At 39.7% G+C, this 18,803-nt stretch overlaps 3 protein-coding genes across 4 annotated transcripts; 1 reads left to right on the top strand and 2 right to left on the bottom strand.

Annotated features, from left to right (window-relative positions):
• The first annotated feature begins 239 nt into the window (after positions 1-239).
• On the top strand, positions 240-5,190 carry cdc23 (CDC23 (cell division cycle 23, yeast, homolog)). The gene is made up of 16 exons (XM_047607860.1): positions 240-395; positions 1,036-1,108; positions 1,699-1,836; positions 1,956-1,998; positions 2,091-2,196; positions 2,294-2,426; positions 2,604-2,781; positions 2,869-2,966; positions 3,194-3,275; positions 3,513-3,666; positions 3,795-3,914; positions 4,010-4,085; positions 4,170-4,231; positions 4,372-4,450; positions 4,759-4,878; positions 4,957-5,190. Exons 1-16 carry the CDS (start codon positions 283-285, stop codon positions 5,107-5,109), a joined length of 1,728 nt encoding a protein of 575 aa, XP_047463816.1. The 5' UTR covers positions 240-282; the 3' UTR covers positions 5,110-5,190.
• Positions 5,191-5,237: 47 nt separating this feature from the next.
• kif20a (kinesin family member 20A) lies at positions 5,238-12,437 on the bottom strand. Of its 2 annotated transcripts, none has more exons than XM_047607858.1 (19): positions 12,336-12,437; positions 11,015-11,188; positions 10,749-10,859; positions 10,510-10,629; positions 10,279-10,417; positions 9,913-10,088; positions 9,345-9,444; positions 9,031-9,243; positions 8,779-8,890; positions 8,603-8,677; positions 8,358-8,498; positions 7,998-8,166; positions 7,748-7,900; positions 7,465-7,604; positions 7,187-7,289; positions 6,756-6,957; positions 6,584-6,675; positions 6,355-6,492; positions 5,238-5,861 (listed from the first exon to the last, which is right to left on the bottom strand). In XM_047607858.1, exons 2-19 carry the CDS (start codon positions 11,180-11,182, stop codon positions 5,493-5,495), a joined length of 2,721 nt encoding a protein of 906 aa, XP_047463814.1. In that variant the 5' UTR covers positions 11,183-11,188; positions 12,336-12,437; the 3' UTR covers positions 5,238-5,492. The 2 variants fall into 2 exon arrangements, with proteins under 2 accessions (XP_047463814.1, XP_047463815.1); XM_047607859.1 differs by having other exon boundaries at positions 12,216-12,362.
• A 345-nt stretch (positions 12,438-12,782) lies between these two features.
• On the bottom strand, positions 12,783-18,803 carry zgc:175280 (cationic amino acid transporter 2 family protein). The gene is made up of 12 exons (XM_047607221.1): positions 18,662-18,803; positions 17,705-18,074; positions 17,339-17,494; positions 16,746-16,902; positions 16,536-16,669; positions 16,214-16,436; positions 15,895-16,031; positions 15,371-15,473; positions 14,007-14,140; positions 13,755-13,921; positions 13,534-13,642; positions 12,783-13,435 (listed from the first exon to the last, which is right to left on the bottom strand). Exons 1-12 carry the CDS (start codon positions 18,707-18,709, stop codon positions 13,293-13,295), a joined length of 1,881 nt encoding a protein of 626 aa, XP_047463177.1. The 5' UTR covers positions 18,710-18,803; the 3' UTR covers positions 12,783-13,292.

Raw genomic sequence — 18,803 nt, 5'->3', positions numbered from 1 at the left:
GACCATATCAGTTAAGTAACATAAATGCATTCATTTAAAGAAACTTAAAATCAGCATCAAGAGATGCAAAGATCAACTTTGACTACATGTTGTCAAAAATGAACAAACCCCATCCAATATGGCGGTGACGTCGACGTATGAGAAGAAGAAGAAGAAGAAGAAGAAGAAGAAGAAGAAGAAGAAGAAGAAGAAGAAGACAGGGAAGTGAAGTCATGAAGGAAGAGGGCGGAGCCGAGCTATCCCTGCCAAACTTCCACCAATCGTGGGCTCGCTTGGTACAATATGAAAATGGCGGCTCTCTGCAGTGAGTTTGGGGACCTGGTGCAAATCAAGAAACAGTTAATATCAGTGATATCGCTTTGTAAAGAAAGAGGACTTTTACACAGCGCAAAGTGGTGAGAACGACAGCGGATAACCTATCATTAACTGCATGTCTTGTTGCTTTGTTTACTTATTAACTGACAACTGTAAAGCGCCAAGTTATCTGTGCGTTAGCTACGTTAGCACTGCTAATGACAAGTTTCATTTTAATACATCGTATATCGTTAGCTAGCTGTTTGTGTAATATCTTAAACATATAACATGCTGCATGCTGCAAGTCTGTCGATAACGTCGCTGTCAGGATATGCTTGTACTATTAAACATGACCACTGCAAAGGTTTATGAGTAGTACCGGTTATTAAGTTGCATTATTTGTAACGACGATGTTCCTTTTGCATTACTGGGCTGCCTTCGTTGCTCTTATTAACACATTTGTCACAGTTGGTACTGCCCCTGTCATATAGTAATATAAGTTACCATATGAAAGCGTATACGCATTAAGCAGTTAAGTGTAATGCAAGCCATTTTTTAATCAAACCAAATACCGTGACAGGTCTAAATATTAGTTCTGTCGATTAGTAAAGAGAAAATAGCTGGGCACCGTTTTTGTGTTGTTTGCTTGAAGAACTAACAAAATTGACCTAACAAGTATATACACATCTCTTAAGCCTCAATGTCACAGTAATATCACCTGATTCCTGTATTTTTATTTAGGGCTTCTGAATTGGCATTTGCCTTGGACCCTCTTCCCAAGGATGAATTACCCCCACCAGTCCCATTTACAGAGGTTGTATATTGTTCTGCTGTATTGGAACTTTAATTTAATCAATTAAATATTTCAGGAGGCCAACTAATTTCTGAATTACTTTTTAGAAAATAAAAATAGTCAACAAAGCTGATTGAAAAATAGGTTGCAAGTATTTTACTGTAGCAGCAGGACATTGTATGTGGTGTTGTGATGTTAATTAGATGAATAAGTCAGTCAGTGGAATGATCACATATTTTTAGTAATTTTTGATGATGTCACTATATTCATGGTCTCTATGACAGAGATGAATGAGCTACAATTTTGACTTTTAAAGATTTAATATTTGGTTGCTTGATTCTTGATATAAACGAAATGCAAAATATGATCAGACCTATCATTTGATAGTTATACATATGACCATTAAAACATAGTAGATCTCCTAAGCAAGCAGTTAAAGATAAAATATACATCATATACATTTATATTGTCCTCTGCTGGCAGTATTTTAATGTAGAGTGGGAAATCGATGGTAATCATTTGTAGCTCATACAGTTACTTCAATGAAAACAGTTTCTTTGATAAAAATGATTTAAATTGCTTTTCTTTTGTTTTTTCTGCCCCTAATACAGGAAGATGCACAAGACCTGGATGCACTTACACTGGCCAAATCATACTTTGACCTGAAAGAATATGATCGTGCTGCCTACTTTCTGAAAGGCTGCTGCAGTCAGAAGGCTTATTTCCTCTATATGTATTCCCGCTATCTGGTAAGCTTCTGTAGATCTTAAGCTCATCCACATCCTCATCTAATTCCACAACAAGACAGCTTTTACTTGGATTGCTGTATGTGTGAAACATTTTGATGAGTATTCTTCTCCATCTTCAGTCAGGGGAGAAAAAGAAGGATGATGAGACTGTGGACAGCTTAGGTGAGTACTGTCTGTTTGGAGTAATAAAAGATAACTTTGAGTTTTATTATCCTTGTTCACTGAACTTTTTGTATTTTTATGTGTGGGTTCAGGTCCTTTGGAGAAGGGTCAGGTGCGCAATGAAGCTCTCCGGGAACTAAGGGTTGAGCTCAGTAAGAAGCACAACGCAGGAGAGTTGGACGGCTTTACCCTCTATCTGTAGGCTTTTCTTCATAAGTCTACACATTTTTCTGACAATGTGCAGAGCCATAGGATGAGTTACTTATGAACTGTACCTTATGTGTTAAAAACTCAGGTATGGAGTGGTTCTTCGAAAGCTGGATCTTCTGAAGGAGGCAGTGGAAGTGTTTGTTGAAGCAGTACATGCACTTCCTCTTCACTGGGGAGCATGGCTGGAGCTTAGTAACCTTGTCACCAATATTGAAATGGTAACAATTCATGAAACTGTAGAAATTCTTTTATCCAGGTCAACATTAACCATTTAACCCCATAAAGCAATCCTGCAAAGTATTCTTTGTATTTTCAAACAGAATTAAGACCATCCTAATCTTCATTAGCTTTTGAATCCTCCTGACGTGATTCTCATCCGTTCCATTTCTCTTTAGCTGAAGTCACTGTCTCTGCCAGACTGCTGGATTAAAGACTTCTTCATGGCCCACATGTACACAGAGCTGCAGATGATTAAAGAAGCGTTGCAGAAATACCAGGACTTGATAGAGGCTGGTTTTTCTAAGAGCACCTACATCATCTCACAGATTGCTGTGGCCTACCACAACATCAGAGGTATATTTATTTAGTTTCAGGTAAGAATTTAAAATGTCAGCGTGTACAGGATAAGTCTCTACAGTACTTTGTCTCCATTTTTTGCAGATATTGACCAAGCTTTGGCTCTGTTCAATGAGTTGAGGGAGCAGGATCCATATCGAATCGACAACATGGACACATTCTCTAACCTGCTATATGTCAAAGTAAGTTATTTATTTATAATGTTATTGGATATGATTCAGTTGGAATGAAGTGGTTTGCAGGAAGACACTGTTTTCACACTGTTTGAATTATCTCTGGAGTCCACTGGTTTGCAGAGGATCAAAGTAGGAAAAAAAACTCATATAACGGATTGATTTTTTTATTTTTTTTCCGTAAAACTAATAAAATATGTTGCCACTGAATGACTGACGGTTGCATGCTTTCACAGAGCATGAAACCAGAGTTGAGCTACTTGGCCCACAACCTGGTGGAGATTGACAAGTACAGGGTGGAGACGTGCTGTGTTATTGGTGAGCATTGACTTAAGCAGATCAAATTTTGACTACAGTTTTTAATTTGAAGAGCACATTAGCTGAGAAAATATAATAGTATTTCAAAAATAGTTTATTGTTTGAAATCTAATCTAAAATATTTATAGCTTCACATGTACCACTTGTAAATAAATGTCTTCTATTATCTTTATAGACATATTGTGAAACCAATATTTTCTACACAAGTGTTACCCAAGTCATTTGTCTCACCCACAGGTAACTATTACAGCTTGCGCTCTCAGCATGAGAAAGCAGCTCTCTACTTCCAGCGGGCCCTTAAACTGAACCCTCGCTGTCTTGGTGCCTGGACCCTCATGGGCCATGAGTACATGGAAATGAAGAACACTTCAGCTGCCATTCAGGCCTACAGGTCAGACTTGATGTCCCACTGTGTTGCTCAAAATATGAATGACATGATTTTATTCATTACCAGAACTTCTCACACAAGTGTGGAATAGTATATCAACCCTGTTGCTGTTCCTGGTGTTTTTCTATCAGACATGCCATTGAAGTGAACAAGCGTGACTACCGTGCTTGGTATGGTCTGGGTCAGACATATGAAATCCTCAAGATGCCATTTTACTGTTTGTACTATTATCGAAAGGCTCATCAGCTCAGGTAAGGATTCCAACTAAATAAAAGGCATTTATGCCGTCATTTAAAAGAAATTTTTTTTTTTTTAAATGTTGTCCCTGTTTCATTTTCTTTTCTAGACCTAATGACTCACGCATGTTGGTCGCACTGGGTGAAAGTTACGAAAAACTGTCCCAGCAATTCGAAGCCAAGAAGGTACACATGTTCCAACTTTGAGTGGCTCGCAGTTTGCGCAATAAATTAATTTCATTTACATCACGACACTCTGTTTTTATTCAGTGTTACTGGAGGGCATACTCTGTCGGAGATGTGGAAAAAATGGCTCTACTCAAACTGGCAAAGTAAGTGATTATCACCCTATCCTGACTGTGAGATAAACAGGAAGGCACAACCAGGAAGAAGCTTAGATGTTTTTAATGAAGCTGTGATCTGCAGCTTTTTCCCCTGAAAAAGCTAAAAGTGAAATGTTTTTCTTTGACAGGCTCCATGAAGTGCTGAATGAGTGTGATGATGCTGCCCAGTGTTACATGCTGTACATCCAAGACATTTTCTCCTGTGGGGTAAGGATTTTAACATATAACACCAGTCCTCAGTACACGGTGTTAGATTTTTAACTGACTGAATTTCACATTTGAAGTGGAAAGCTGCAAGTCATATTTTCTTCTAAAGCCTGTAACACTTATAGAGACTGTCTTAGCTAGTTCATTCCCATATGTTAAACCCATAGATTATATATTAAATATTTTATACAGTCTATAGTAAATTCGCCCATTTAAGTCAAAGCAGTTTTAGAACTGGCTAATCATAATCTGGATGTAATGTTAATTTTGTAGCAGCTGAATGGAAGACATTTTTCTTGTCCTGCCAGGAACAACTGGAGCATGCTGAGGTGAGCACAGCCCTGCGCTACTTGGGTCAGTACTACTTCAAGAACAAGCTCTACGATGAGGCGTCCCTCTGTGCCCAGCGCTGTTGTGACTACAACGACGTAAGTGTTTTCCTTTCTAAACTTGGCACCCTGTTCTAGTCACTGCAGTAATAATATCTGCTGTTGGTCACTCTGTAGGCACGTGAAGAGGGAAAGGCTTTGCTGAGGCAGATCTCACAGGTCAGAGATCCCATTGAGACACCATCAGCAGATATGTTCACACCGCTCTCAAACAACAACACTCCGGTCAGGAGGGTGTCTCCTCTGAATCTCATCTCTTTTACACCCTGATGAATAAAGTTTTTTCCCCAAATACTACTAATGCTGTATACATGTAAATAGTTGGAATAAAGCATACATACTATGCAAAAACATTCTTTGTATTTTATGATGGAGTGCAGTTTAAAAAGTGACTATACTCAAACTACTTAATAGATTTTATTGGGAAAAAAAAAGTATCAAAAGCTGTGTTGGAGTTGCATAGGCTGATTACACAAAGAAACACACACATGCACTACTTTTACTATGTAGTCCTTCAGCCACTGAACAGGTTTTTAAGTTTATTGGATAACTATATTTGGCATAACCATGACTGCACTGCAAAAAAGTGCATATATAAAAATAAAGTGATCAGCAATTGTAACTGTTTTGCATAATATTTCAAACTCAGTATGTCAGTACTTCCCCCTTAGTCTACGCGGCGTGGTCAGAAGGCTGGGAGGAGGAGACTGCTGGTGTGACCGCAAAATCCGTGCGTAGGGAGTATTATTTGCTTCTGCTACTGCATTTTTACGCGAAGGAGTGCGCGGCGGGAACAGAGATTGGAAAAACTTCTGTTTTTGTGGAGGCTGGTTTTCAAAGTCGCACAGTGTGTTGGCCCCACAGCCCCTCTTCTTGCAGGAACCTGGTGTGGTGGAGGAAGTGAAACCTGAGGGGGCCAGCTGAGGACGGACGACCTGAGTCTGGGCCAGGGTCTCTGCTTTCTGCTTTAAGTCAGCTTTTACCAGCATCATGCTATTCTGTAGCTCCAACAGGATCTGGTCCTGAGAAGACAGGGGTCAGTCGACAGGGTTAGATAAGACCGCAGAAGTGAAGGAAAAGGTGGGAGGTTAAGTGACAGAAGAGAAACGTGAAGCAAAAAGGCACATGCTCTGGCACAGCAATCACCTGGTGCAGATGTTAGATGTCTAAATTTAGTTTTAAAGCTGTCTGTGCATCAAAGATTTTAATGAGTTATGGGAGAGAAAAAGTATTTTAACATGAGAATTGCACATATTAGACATTTCTTTAAGAAAAGTTTGCATCATATTTAGCATCAGTATCAAAACAGCATTTTCTTGATTTTAAACCTTTCTTAAGTTTAGCTTCAGGCACGTTATTTTACATCTGCAGCAGACACAAACTTTTTATATCAAGCTTTTAAGATGTTGAATGTTTCTCATATCAGAATATGTGCCAATTTCAAACACAATCTCACTTTACAAATGATAAACATTTTCTCCTAGTTTCCAATACACACTGTATATGTGGTTGTACCTGTTTGGCTAGTGTTTCATCCGCATATGTTAGTTTGTGCCGCAGCCTTTGCCCTCCAGTGTTGTGGCAGCAGGCTCTTTCACTAGCCTGAAGGTCCGTCCCCAGCCTCTGCAAATCCAGGCGCAGTTGACGCAAGTTCTGTTGGAAAAAGGCAGAATTTCAGTATATCTGAGAGTCTCATACACGGTGAAAATGAAAGTGCCTTTGTTCTGGTTCAGGACTAACGGACCCTTTGACCCTCCTCCAGCTTGCGGTCAACAACACGTGTGAGATGGCCAGTTGAACCTGGAACTTCTAGCTGCATCTTCAGCTTTGTCAGCTCTGCACAGGCAAGCAGAACCCAACAGTTAGCTACCATTAACAACGACATCACGTTGACACAATCAGAGCCATCAAACTACCTTGGGACTTGGTGCGCAGCTCAGCACGGCACTGGTCGAGGTCAGCGCGCAGCCTGCTGAGATCAGTCTGACTATTGAGGCGCTGAGAACGTCGAGGGCCCTCAGAGTCTCCCACTGGAGCCGTCACAGGGTCAACTTCACTTTCCTTCTTCCTTTTTTCTTCAAGTGCAGCAGACAAAGCTTCAATCTCCTGATCACGCTCCTAGGATAACAAAATTTGGTGAAAATTCATGCCTTTTAAATTCAAATATATCTGCAGATTCAGCATCAGCATTACAAATAAAACTACATTGTGCATGTTCACAGCTTTTGGGGATGGATCTTATTCAGCCAAATTGTTCATTCAAAGATCATGTTTGTAGTGAAACAACAGCACTGGGATTTACAATGCATTAAAGTTCTACAGATGTTTGCTCAACATCGAGTCTGACCTCCAGCTCCTCCTTGTAGTATGTTCTCAGATGTTTCTGCAGGTTAGCTATCTTGTCATCACATCTCTCTTCCATTATAGCCCGCTCAGCCTCCAAGGACTCTCTATGGAATAAAAATATGTTAAAAGTTTAGTGTTACGAAACCACTACTAGCAAGTTAAATTTCAAGTATTGCATCTAAAACACTGCTAAACGTGCTTTTATTACATGTGCATACTGGTGCGTAGTTTTAAATGGCAACTTTCAAATTCAAAGCTGGTGTTTCAGAGCACACACACCTGAAATCCTGTTGCATGTTTGAGATGACCTCCATCATCTCAGAAACCACCTCCTGCCTCACATTAGCCTCAAGAGCCTCTTTCTCCTCTTGCTGGCGCTGCACCTCTTTCTTCAGGACATCAATGGCCTGCAGCAAAGCCTTAATGAAGTAAAGTCTACTGTTAGTACGACAGGCACTTGCTGGTTTCTGGCTTATTTTAAATAAATTTAGTACTATGAAAACAGTACTTTCCACACAAAAACAAGGCTATGATTAGAGATATTTAGCACTAATGACGCTACCTCAGTATTCAGCGTGGTGATATCTCCATCTTCAACATCACTTTCATCCTCTTCCTCCTCCATGACTGTGCTGTCATTTCCATTGGCTGCTGGCTCACGAAGTAGAGACAGGATGTAGGCCACTCTGGTCTTTGTGGATGGGCCATGGACAAGCTGAAATGACAGATGGCACATTTTAATTCTCTCTTATCCCTAGATGCAACATTAAACCAGTTGCACTAAGATTAGTTTGATGTCCAGGTTTTCTTACTTGGGTCGCAATAGCAGAGAATTTGAGGGCCTGGAGAGTCTCATCATAGATGGATGCACATGGATTGATGTTTACCACCATGCTGGAGGTTCCTAGCCCACAGAAAAAGCCCTGCAGGACTCGGGTCAATTTACTGTTCCTAAAGGGCACCACCTGAGGGGGTCGCGACCTGTGGATTATTGGAGAGATTGTTTAAATATATTTTAAGCAAACAGCTCAGCACTTTCATCTTATTGATATGCTGCATTTGTAAGCACTTGGACCCAGGCCTACTGTATAAAATGTGCCACCAGTACGCTTGGTTTTGATACGGAATAATGTTATTCACAAGAAGAATTAAATCTAAATCTGAAAGCATACTTGTTCTGGTTGTGCCTCAGGGCAGAGATACAACGTCCCAGTGTTAAGAGGGAGGTATTGATGTTATTGGCCTCCTTCATCCTTTCGCCGTTGTGCTGATCTTTACAGCGTTCAGACCCAGCCAAGTCACACACAGTGAGTCTACAAAGGAGATAAAGAAGCTGTGTTATCACTTATACGATCGCGAGTCAACGGAAAACGAATCGGAAATGAAATTTAGAAAAGGTAACATTCGTTGAACTTACTCACTGACGTGCATGGCCTGGCCTAAATGTGCCTCTGGGTGGATGTGCACAACACGGATGGAGAAGATGCTGTGGCTAAGTGGGTGAGAATTTCAAAATCAAAGATGCAGTAAATCAAACAACTGTGTCATAATAAATAAAAAATGTAGAGAGGCAAAGATTTGACGTATTCCTACCTGCGGCTTGAGTTTTGGTTGAGGTGAGTGCTGGCGAAGCTCTGGTTGCGATGTCCAGCTCTCAGAATCCTCCAGGCTTCCTCAGCGCTGTAGACCTGGATCCAGGTGAGGTCTGATACAGTAAGAAGAAGTAGCTAAAAAATTAGGTTGTTGCAATACGAGTAGCAGCAGCAGCAACAACAACAAAAACCTTTATCAGCCAAGCCATCAAATGTAGTACAAACATGATTTCTGTGAAAGACTCATTCTTACCTTTCACATAGGCATTCCCCTGCCTGTCATCACTTAGCCGCAGTGTAACTCTTTTTCGGGGCTGCTGGGAGGGTGAAGTATCCAGTAAGTCATACAGGAACTCATTGTAGATCTCGTAGAAGGACACCCAGATGGAAAACTGCACCCCCTCCTCCAGGTCGTCCCCTCCACTGTGTGAAAGGCTGTCAGGCTCCAGACAAACACTCTCAGTATCTGCACAGAGGTGGAAAAAATTTCAATGTCAGATGTGTTTTCCCTTCAATGCATATAATAAAAACCTGCTCCTAAACTCAATATATTGCTATCCGCATTACCTTCAAGCTGGGTGGCAATGTTACTTGTAGAGGAGAGTCCTCCGACGCCACTATCCCAGACTGTGGTGGTACCACCTCGACGAGAAGACTGATTCTCATCCTGCAACAAATTCATCAGTTGTCAGCTGTCAGGTTGTTATTTGGTGCATTGTTTTAAAACATGAATTCACATAAAATAAACCAGCTATAGAAAGATGTGTAAGAAATGAAGGAACCTTGAAAAGCAGGAAGCACTGTCATCCAAGCAACGGATACATTATCTAGTTAGAATCAATCAATATTTGCTCAGCTCATTTGTAAGAGGGTTAAAACTACAAGAATATAGACACGGTAAAACACAAATTAATTAATAGACATATGAGAAATTAACTTGTCTCGCTGTTACAGTTTCTTGTCGATGTTTGAGTTCAGGATACGTTTTAAAGAATAGCACTCAAAGGACCAGGAATGTAAGATTGAAATATACTTGCGTATATTTATATACTGTACATTTAACATTCCTAAACTTCCATTAAACCATGTCTAGGACACATTGTTGTAACAAGGAAAGACCATCAAATGCTTTTACCTCTTTTAGCAGAGAGTTTCTGCGAATTTCTTCCACCTTGACCTCATTGGGTTCAAGCTTCCTCACATCCCGATACAAGACAGGCTTCAGGTCCATTGCACCATAGAGACGACCCTGCAGCTTCCTGAAGAGAGACGCTAAAGCCCGGGGTAAGAGGCCAGCATCTCGACCGCAGCCTGCATGTCAAAGTTGGATATGTAAGATTTATGTTTGAAGCATGACTACTTAAAGTAAATGAAATAAACATCACTTAAAAGATCAGAATCTACAACACATACAGACATCACAGTAAAACCTGGGCTCATGCGTCCCACTACTATTATTATTTTTTTCTCCTCAGTACTATTAATAAGAGGAAAATCTCACCCTGAATGGTGTACGTCTTTCCAGAATTGGTGACACCATAAGTGTAGAGGAGTCTGTTATTTCCTTGAAGTACATCTTTTACCATCTTCTTCATTGTGCTCTCATAAAACTGTTGCTGTGTTGTCTCTGGACCAAAAATCTATGAAAGATGGGTAAAAATAAGTCAACCTGGTTTGAAACTTGGCAATCATTTCTATGTATCAGCCAATCAGAAAACATGGCATATCCTACCTGTGAGAAACTGAATTTGTGAATGCTCTGAGTAATACCCCTCTCTGCTGTCCTCATGTTCTGAGAGTCCTTTGGAGCTTGGAGCAGCAGGGTCTCTTCATCTTGGACAGTCACACAACCCTAAAACAGAAGTGAACTTCAGGCACAATAGCACAAGTGTACTCAAAGTAACACACACACAGACACACACACAAAAACAGCCACAGAAAACACTACTTTGTTTGGAATGCTAGTTTTACCTGCTCTTCTCCTCTGTCTTTCTCCGTGTCAGTAAGTGGCCGAATGCGCAGGTAAACCTTCACCTTCTCTGTGGTTCCTTCATCACTGCTTGCAAATTTGACTGCTGGTTTCTAAGTGCACAAATTATAAATAAACACCAATGAGCCAATTAATGGAAGAAAGGTGACAACCAGTCACTGTAAAAATATAAGTTTGCATTTAAAATATTTTATTACACCTATTACCAAAAAAAAAAAAAAAAATGCACCCTCCCGTTGACTCTCACCGGTTCTGTAACAGATGGCCTGGTGTCCAGACCAGGTGAAATGACAGAGATCTCGGGTAAACGTGGCCTGGCCAGGCCTCCGTGCTCTGCTGCAGTAGACTCAAACACACCCATTTCTTCCTCCTCATCAAAGGGGAATCCAGACGGAGAAGACAAAGACAGCGCCATGTTTACCTATTACAAAAGAAGACAAATATTTATGAGAAGAAAGTAATTGCAATTTATTTTAAAGCCAGCATGTCAAAACTATGTTGTAGTTTTGCAAATAAGCTCAGAATGAGGAAGAAGCAGGAGACAATATGACAAAATGCATTATTACCTCAGTAAAGCCTTTCTAAACATGCCTCACACACAAATGTGGATGTAATTAATCATGAGGTTGCTGTTAACTGAAGAATGCTGTCAAATAGTGAATCTCTGTATGCTGTACGTCTGCCATCTTCAGGCCGTGTTAAGAGTGGTAGGTAAAATAAGGGTGTGTCATGAGGAAAGCTGAGAAAACAGAGAGGCACTGAAGACTGGTTTTCCCTGTGAAGCCAAATAATCCCTGCTTGAGCAGTCAAACAAGAAAATGGTTGCAAAGCCCCACAAGTGTGGCATCTGTGCAGAAGAATCTGGCCTGATGTTCTGTTAGTCTGAATATATTACATCACAATAATCTTGCACTTTGGAATTGAAAGTTTATAAACAATCTCAACAAATCTAACCACTTCGATTTTAATTAGTGTTAGCCTATTTAGTTAGTTAAATTGTTTAATATGTATTGCCATTTCTCATTATTTTAGAAAACAAAGGTGCTCAATTCACGTTGAACAGAAATCTAAGAAGCACACGGCAAGTTTTTCAGGTAACAATGAATGGCATGTGTAAAGCTAGCTAACCTGAGGATCCCTCCTTAAAGCATGAGATAACGAGAGAATATGCTGACTATGCTGGCAGATATTACATAGTGCTTAACATTTAAATGAACTGTACAGACATGTTTCAGTCTAGTTTACATTAGCTAACATGTACTTAACGTAAACAATTCAATGCGAAGGCTTTTAACTATTAACGAAAAGCTGTGTCCACGTTTGAAAACGCACTTAACGCAACGTGTTGGCTAACTAGATGAGCTATGCGTTTTATTTTTATAACATTTAGAACTGCAGCAAAGCCGCGACTAAGACATTTTTCCTAGTTTTAACACCGCATGGCCTACCTTTTAGAAAAGGTGCAAAGTGCGACGAACGCCTGTGTTCCAGTAAGTTAGTAGTCTAAATGTAATGCAAAAAAACTAAATGTCTGACTAAGAAGTGACTGAATTTAAAGTTGATTTTACCTAATAAGGGCTCTTTGTGCGTCTCGACTCTTGCTGCTCTCTTCGCTCTCTGACTGCCAGCTGAGACGACTAAACAGAATACGTTTGATTTTTGAACAATGCGCTTCCGCTCTTGAGCGACTCTCTGATTGGCTAAAATTCGCAGCTACCAGCTGCTGATTGGCTAGCACTGACTCACATGTTGTGTCCCATACAAACTCAGCCTGCTTAAACAGAGTTGGCTTTCACCAGTTCCTATCATCACGTGTTGTAAACATCTTTTTTTCCCTCAACACCGTGGTTGCCCTGTGTTTGAAAGATTCACACAAGCGATGTAAATAAACCAACGAAAGAAAGAAAGAAAAAAAGAAAGAAAGAAAGAAAGAAAGAAAGAAAGAAAGAAAGAAAGAAAGAAAGAAAGAAAGAAAGAAAATCATTGCATGATCAACTGTGTAAACTTAGGTACTCGGTTATAAACACCATGTTTATTTCAAAATAAGAAAAAGTTGCACTTTGCAAACATAGTCATTATTAAAAACCGTTTAATAACACCAATAACACAGAGGGCTAAGGATATATTTAGTAAGGATATATTTCATATACAAAACTAGTAACAGCTAAACACCATAAAGGAAAATACATCAAATGTACACACAACGGCCTCTTTGACCATACTGGTGGCCAAACAATTAAATACAAGAGCCTAACTTTCTTACAGCATTTACCTCCAATGAGCTCTTTTGGGTGAGATTAATAATAATGGAAAATATTCATTGTAAAACCTTACACATGAACTTCGTGGAGGAATGAATTTAGTTGTAAAAGGTATAAATAAAAACATAAAAAATGGTGCCATTGTGACTAACTGGGATTTTTTTAAAGAATTACTTTGACATTTATGCACAGTATGACATGTTTATTAACCTTTAAGCATTCATTTCTGCAGGTGTATACTATCAAATCAATAATGTGACTTCTTTAGTCATTCAGATCTTGTCCAGTTTCAGAGTTTTGCTCCAGAGTGGTGGTAATGGTGTGAATTTCAACTTGACTATGTGAATTTTTAAGTCTCATTTTCTGCACACTGTGTCGAACACCATAAGCGAAGTAGATCATTAAACCTGTTAAAAAAAATAAATAGACAACAATTCAGTGGTCATACTCAAGTGTTTACATATTTTGCAAAATCTGTATTTTTTTAGTGATATTCTTCACATACCTACTGCCATCCATACTGCATAGCGGATCCAGGTATCTGATCCAAGTTGAACCATAAGATAGACATTGACAAAGGTGCTAAAGGTTGGAAGCAATGGCACAAATGGCACCTGCAGATATGACAGAGTCGTCTTTCATTAAAGAGTTCAAGGGCAATAAAAACTAAAGAGAGCTATGTTGTTAAATGTGCTTCCAGTTAATCAGCATTTTAACATGGCATACCATGAAAGCAGCTTTGCTTGTACTTTGTGGTTGTCTCCAGATGATCAGGACTATAAGGACTAGCATCAGTACTATCACACATACACAAAGTGAACTCCACCACTGAAGAGTCTGCAGGAAGTCTACAGCCCCAGATAGGAAAAGGCTCAGGGTGACAGCTAAAAAGACTGGAGAACATCCATAATGTAAGTTCCAACAATCATTAACAATGAAAATCCACTTTGTCAGGAGGATATTCAGAAAATCATTTACCAATAGAAACAGTTAAAACTGACACATTTTTTGATGTCCTTGTGGTGGCTTGTAAAGGAGGCCATAATAATCCACCAACTGTAAAAGATTCAGCTTTGCTTGAACTTGAATCTTCACTGCCATCAACTTGGTACCTGCAAAAATAAGGAAATAGAAATGAATGTGCCAAATTGCGGTCGCACAACATTTATTCCTAAAACTGCTATAGATAGTCTTTTAAGATTATGTTTATATCCTTTATATCTCATTCTGGTTACTTGTTTTTCATTTTCTTAAATACAGTTTAATTTTAATGTTTTCAGCACACCTCTTGTCAGTATCTTCTGACTTTATGACAGTTTGTAATTTTCAGCAACTGACTGAAGTGGAGAAAACATGGGTTTGTACTGTTGGATTCTGAATAATATTCTGAATATTAGTACAATGACAGGAAAAATTGAAGGTGTTAATGCTGAAAGTGTGCGTCGTTATGCACCAATAGGTTGTGAGGAAGAGAAGAAGGCCAAGTTCTGGAGTTGGATTTGATGCAGAGTTTTCCCAGAGGTGAAAGTGGTGATCAGTGGATGAATGGATGGTGAAGGAATAGTGGTGATAAGGAAGTGATGGGGTGAGCACTTTCTTCAGAAGAGGCTGGAACAGAAGAAGGTCAAAGATCAAAGAGGAGGTTTGTGGATGTAGTGGAGGAGGACATGAAGGAAGCTGGTGTGTGAGAAGAGGAAGCAGAGGATAGGGTGAGATGGAAGCAGAGGATTCACTGTGGCAATCCCTTAAGCCTTAAGGGAACAAAAGAAATGAAAAGAAGAAGAAGGTATCAATCACTAAAGTCATGGAATATCCACAAAAATAGTTTCTTGTCACATCATCAAACTACTGGATATGGTAGTTATGGATATGTCCCCTCTGGCAATGTGTACTCTTCTATTTGAGTCTCACTTAATTGATTCTATTAATTTTGAGTTCAAATAATGTGACATGGCTTAAATGACTTGAAAGAAATATGTTTACATTTCAAAACCAATTCATATACTTAACAGTTCACTACTCCCCACCTCCAAGGAATGGAATGGGATGAAATGAATGGAATAAAACTTGGTCTAAAAATAAGGTGCTGTACTGTGATATACAGAAATACATCGTCATCCAGAGCCAGAGGTTTGAGAAGAATAAGGGATACGGCAAACGTTGTTTCCTGGTGACCTGCATAACTGACCATTGTTTGTTAGACTACAGTGTATGTGCTTCTGCTGTCGAAGCATTTATCAACCAAATGGGTCAGCATCAAGCGGAGGTATTTCATTAATACAGCAATATGGAATTATGGTAATAATTCCATGTAGGCTAATGATAATGATAATGATGCTTACCTTAATATGAGAACACATATGGCGACAAGTGTGTAGGCAAAGAGGGTTCCAATTGACATCATGTCAACCAGTGCCTTCAGGTCAAACAATAATGCCATGACAGCTGCAAAGACATAATAAACATAAAAATAGATCCTTTTTCTAACATTCCTTGTGGTAAATCAAACTTAAAATATTCTATTAAATTATTAGCTACCTATTCAGTTGATGGTATTTTTGTCATTACTCTGGCATGGCAAATATAACTTCCCATGAATATACATTGTCATCTTGGGAACTTAAACTGTTATAACAAATCCAAACTAGGAGTACATTAAAACTTCCACAAAAATACAATGAAAAGACTTGTGATTTGTGTTTGTAATTGGCAGAGGGCTCCACCCAGAACCAAGCCCTTTCTTTCCTTATTGTTGAATTCTCTGGAAGTATGGTTATGTTTATTGTACTAACCACCTCAATGAATTCCTAATATGTGCACATATGTGGCAGTAAAGACAAGATTCTGATATTGGTTCTAGTTTTACCTGCTACAACCCCAGATGCCAATGTAGCTATGACAGGACTCTGTCTGTCACTCATCTTACTGAGAGGCCTAAAGAGAAGCCCATCCCTGGCCATCGCAAAGAGAACACGGGGCATTGGGAACATCGATCCTAGAAGGCTGCAGGAGAACATCAAAAAACTCATCAACAACCATTTAGTTATTTGTGTTTTAATCTGTGGTATGAAATACAATTACAAAAACTGAAATTAGTTGGAGATATATCGAAGGGCAATGATTTCTAATTTAGTCTTAGTTTGCAGAAAGAGTTGGGTTTGCCAATGGCTTGCTGTGATTCATACCTTGTTGACAGTGCACAGAGGGATCCCACAGCCACTGCATACTTTGCAGGGTCCCAGCCGATGTATGTAAAGGCTGCAGGCAGTGGGCTGTGAATGCTAAGCATATAGTATGGCATCATGAGAGTCAGGGCAGCAGACACACCAAAATAAGCCAGGAAGCAGATGAGGAGGGACACAACAATCCCAAGGGGGATCGACTTCTGAGGGTTTTGAACTTCCTCTCCTAAAGAAGAACAAAGCATTTTGTTCTAATGCATGTTATTTTTTCACTTTTCTTCTGCTTTACATCTCAAGAGTTATGCAATGAACAGGTTCACTCTACCTGTTGTAGCAATGCAGTCAAACCCAACAAATGCATAAAAGCAAGTGGCTGCTCCTGCTAATGTTCCCTGAAAGCCAAAAGGGAAAAAATCCCAGCTGCCATGTCTGCTGGTTCCATTCAAGAATGTGTAGTTTCTGTGGAGAACACATGGGTTTTTATATGGTCATGCAAGCAGCTTGAAATGTAATAGTGCATAAAAGTAATCCATACTCATGTCCATTTAGGAGAGTATCTTCACTGATGTGCCAGTTGTCGATGTCCCCCTTTATGAAGCCAGAGAGGATGACAAACAGCAACACTAGGATGTTAACTGCTGTAAAAACCTTGTTTACAATGGCCGACTCTTTAACACCAAATGCAAGGATCCCTAGAAAGAAAACGCACACAAAATGTAAAGTTGGACACTCTTTTGGATAATTTATACAAATGTCTTCTGAATGTTGATCATATACAATGTACCCATGAATTTCAGGTGTACAACCCATTTGAAAAAAGCTATAGGCCGGCAGAATTTGCTTCAACATCAGCAAAAGTTGATGTACAGATGTAACAACGCTGCGTAATGTAAATACTGAGAGCTGTGTGAATTCCCCACAGCAAACCTGCAAACCTACCATCGAGAGACTCTGGCTCCCAAGAATCTCTCGGTCACATGACAGAAGAAGTCACTTCTGTTGTATGGACACCACTAAAAAAATTAGCAAGCTTTAGATACCAGAGAGGGCAGTAGCCAAGGAACCCCCTTAAAACTAATACTGTTAACGCTCTTAACCATCAAAGTCAATTCTGATTATGATACTTGCCTGCCAAGAGCATTATGAGACCAGCTGCGAAGAAGTCTGGGTAGGAAGCTAATCCAGGTAAATCCATTGCAGCCTGTTTTCCCAGAGAGTTGGCAATGACATTTCCAATGAGATCATCAAAGGTCCCACTCCATGCTCTGGCTACACTTGAAGTCCCTTAAATGAGTAGAAAAGGATACAACAGGGGCGAATTTTAAGACAGAAAAATAACATGCAACACCCCTGTCCCTTAATATTTGGACTGGATGCTTTAGGTATCTTGAAGCAGTATGAAGACAAAGTTAATAAGGACAGAAAAACAAGACTTTTTAAAGATGACAGTATCCATCACTCACAGTGCATGCATTCAGAAGGACATTGTTTTACCTATGACATAAGACAGCAACAAGTTCCAGCCAGTGATAAAAGCCCATATCTCGCCCACAGTCACATAGCAGTAGAGGTAGGCAGAGCCAGTTTTGGGAACACGAGCTCCAAATTCAGCATAACACAGTCCTGCGAATACGGAGGCCACGGCTGCTATCAGGAAAGAGATTATGATACTTGGCCCAGCCACGACTCTGGCCACTTCTCCTGCCAGCACATACACACCGGCCCCGAGTGTGCTGCCAACCCCAAGAGCCACCAGGTCAAGAGTGGTAAGGCACCTCCGAAAGTTGGACACTTCACCCTCAGGCTCCAGGGGCTTCCTCCGGGACAGGCTCTGCAGGAACAGCAGTACCTTTGTACTGGACATCTATTAATCAAGATGTTTTGAATTAATCACGAGGATTGTTCAAGTGAAAGCAACACAGCAATAAGTATGGATTGAAAAGAAAGCATACACAAGACACAGCAATAACAGCTTGTAGTCAGTCAGCATGTAAATGTCAACAATAACAGAAAGTGACAGTCAAAAAGTTCAATATTATCCAAATCTTTCTTTACAGTTAATGAAAACTACATTCATTAGTGAGTCACCTCTGTGTTCATGGCAAAATATGTTGGGCTGCAATTGTATTCAGATTTGACCTCATCAAATATTTTACACTAGATTCCTTTAAATATTTAAATTAATATCTATAGCAAAATAGTTAATACTGTGTTAATAAAGATTTTTATTGTAATTCAAGTTTTCTATAACATAGACAATTGCAATTGCAACACCACAAACAACAACATGTCTTGGCACTTTAAACACAAACAAAAAAAACAAACAAACAAACAAAAAAAAAAACAGAGCCAGGTCAGAACAGAGCTCTATTAGTTTTTTATGTGGGACCTAGTGACTATGGAAAACACAATTCACTCAACAAAGCCCAAGCGACCTAACCAACAACTTACCTTTGAAAAGTCACAACAATAATGCTGACAGTAGTTAACTGGATCCATGATGAGCTGCGTGAGTACAATTATCTAAGCTGTGAATACAGCTTAGATAATTGTAGTTAGTTACCAGTCTGTGGGAGAGAATATAGTTCCCTGG

This window comes from Mugil cephalus, chromosome 15 (assembly GCF_022458985.1).
Source record: "Mugil cephalus isolate CIBA_MC_2020 chromosome 15, CIBA_Mcephalus_1.1, whole genome shotgun sequence".
NCBI classification, from domain to species: domain Eukaryota; kingdom Metazoa; phylum Chordata; class Actinopteri; order Mugiliformes; family Mugilidae; genus Mugil; species Mugil cephalus.
This window is presented reverse-complemented; position numbering and strand designations above follow the sequence as displayed.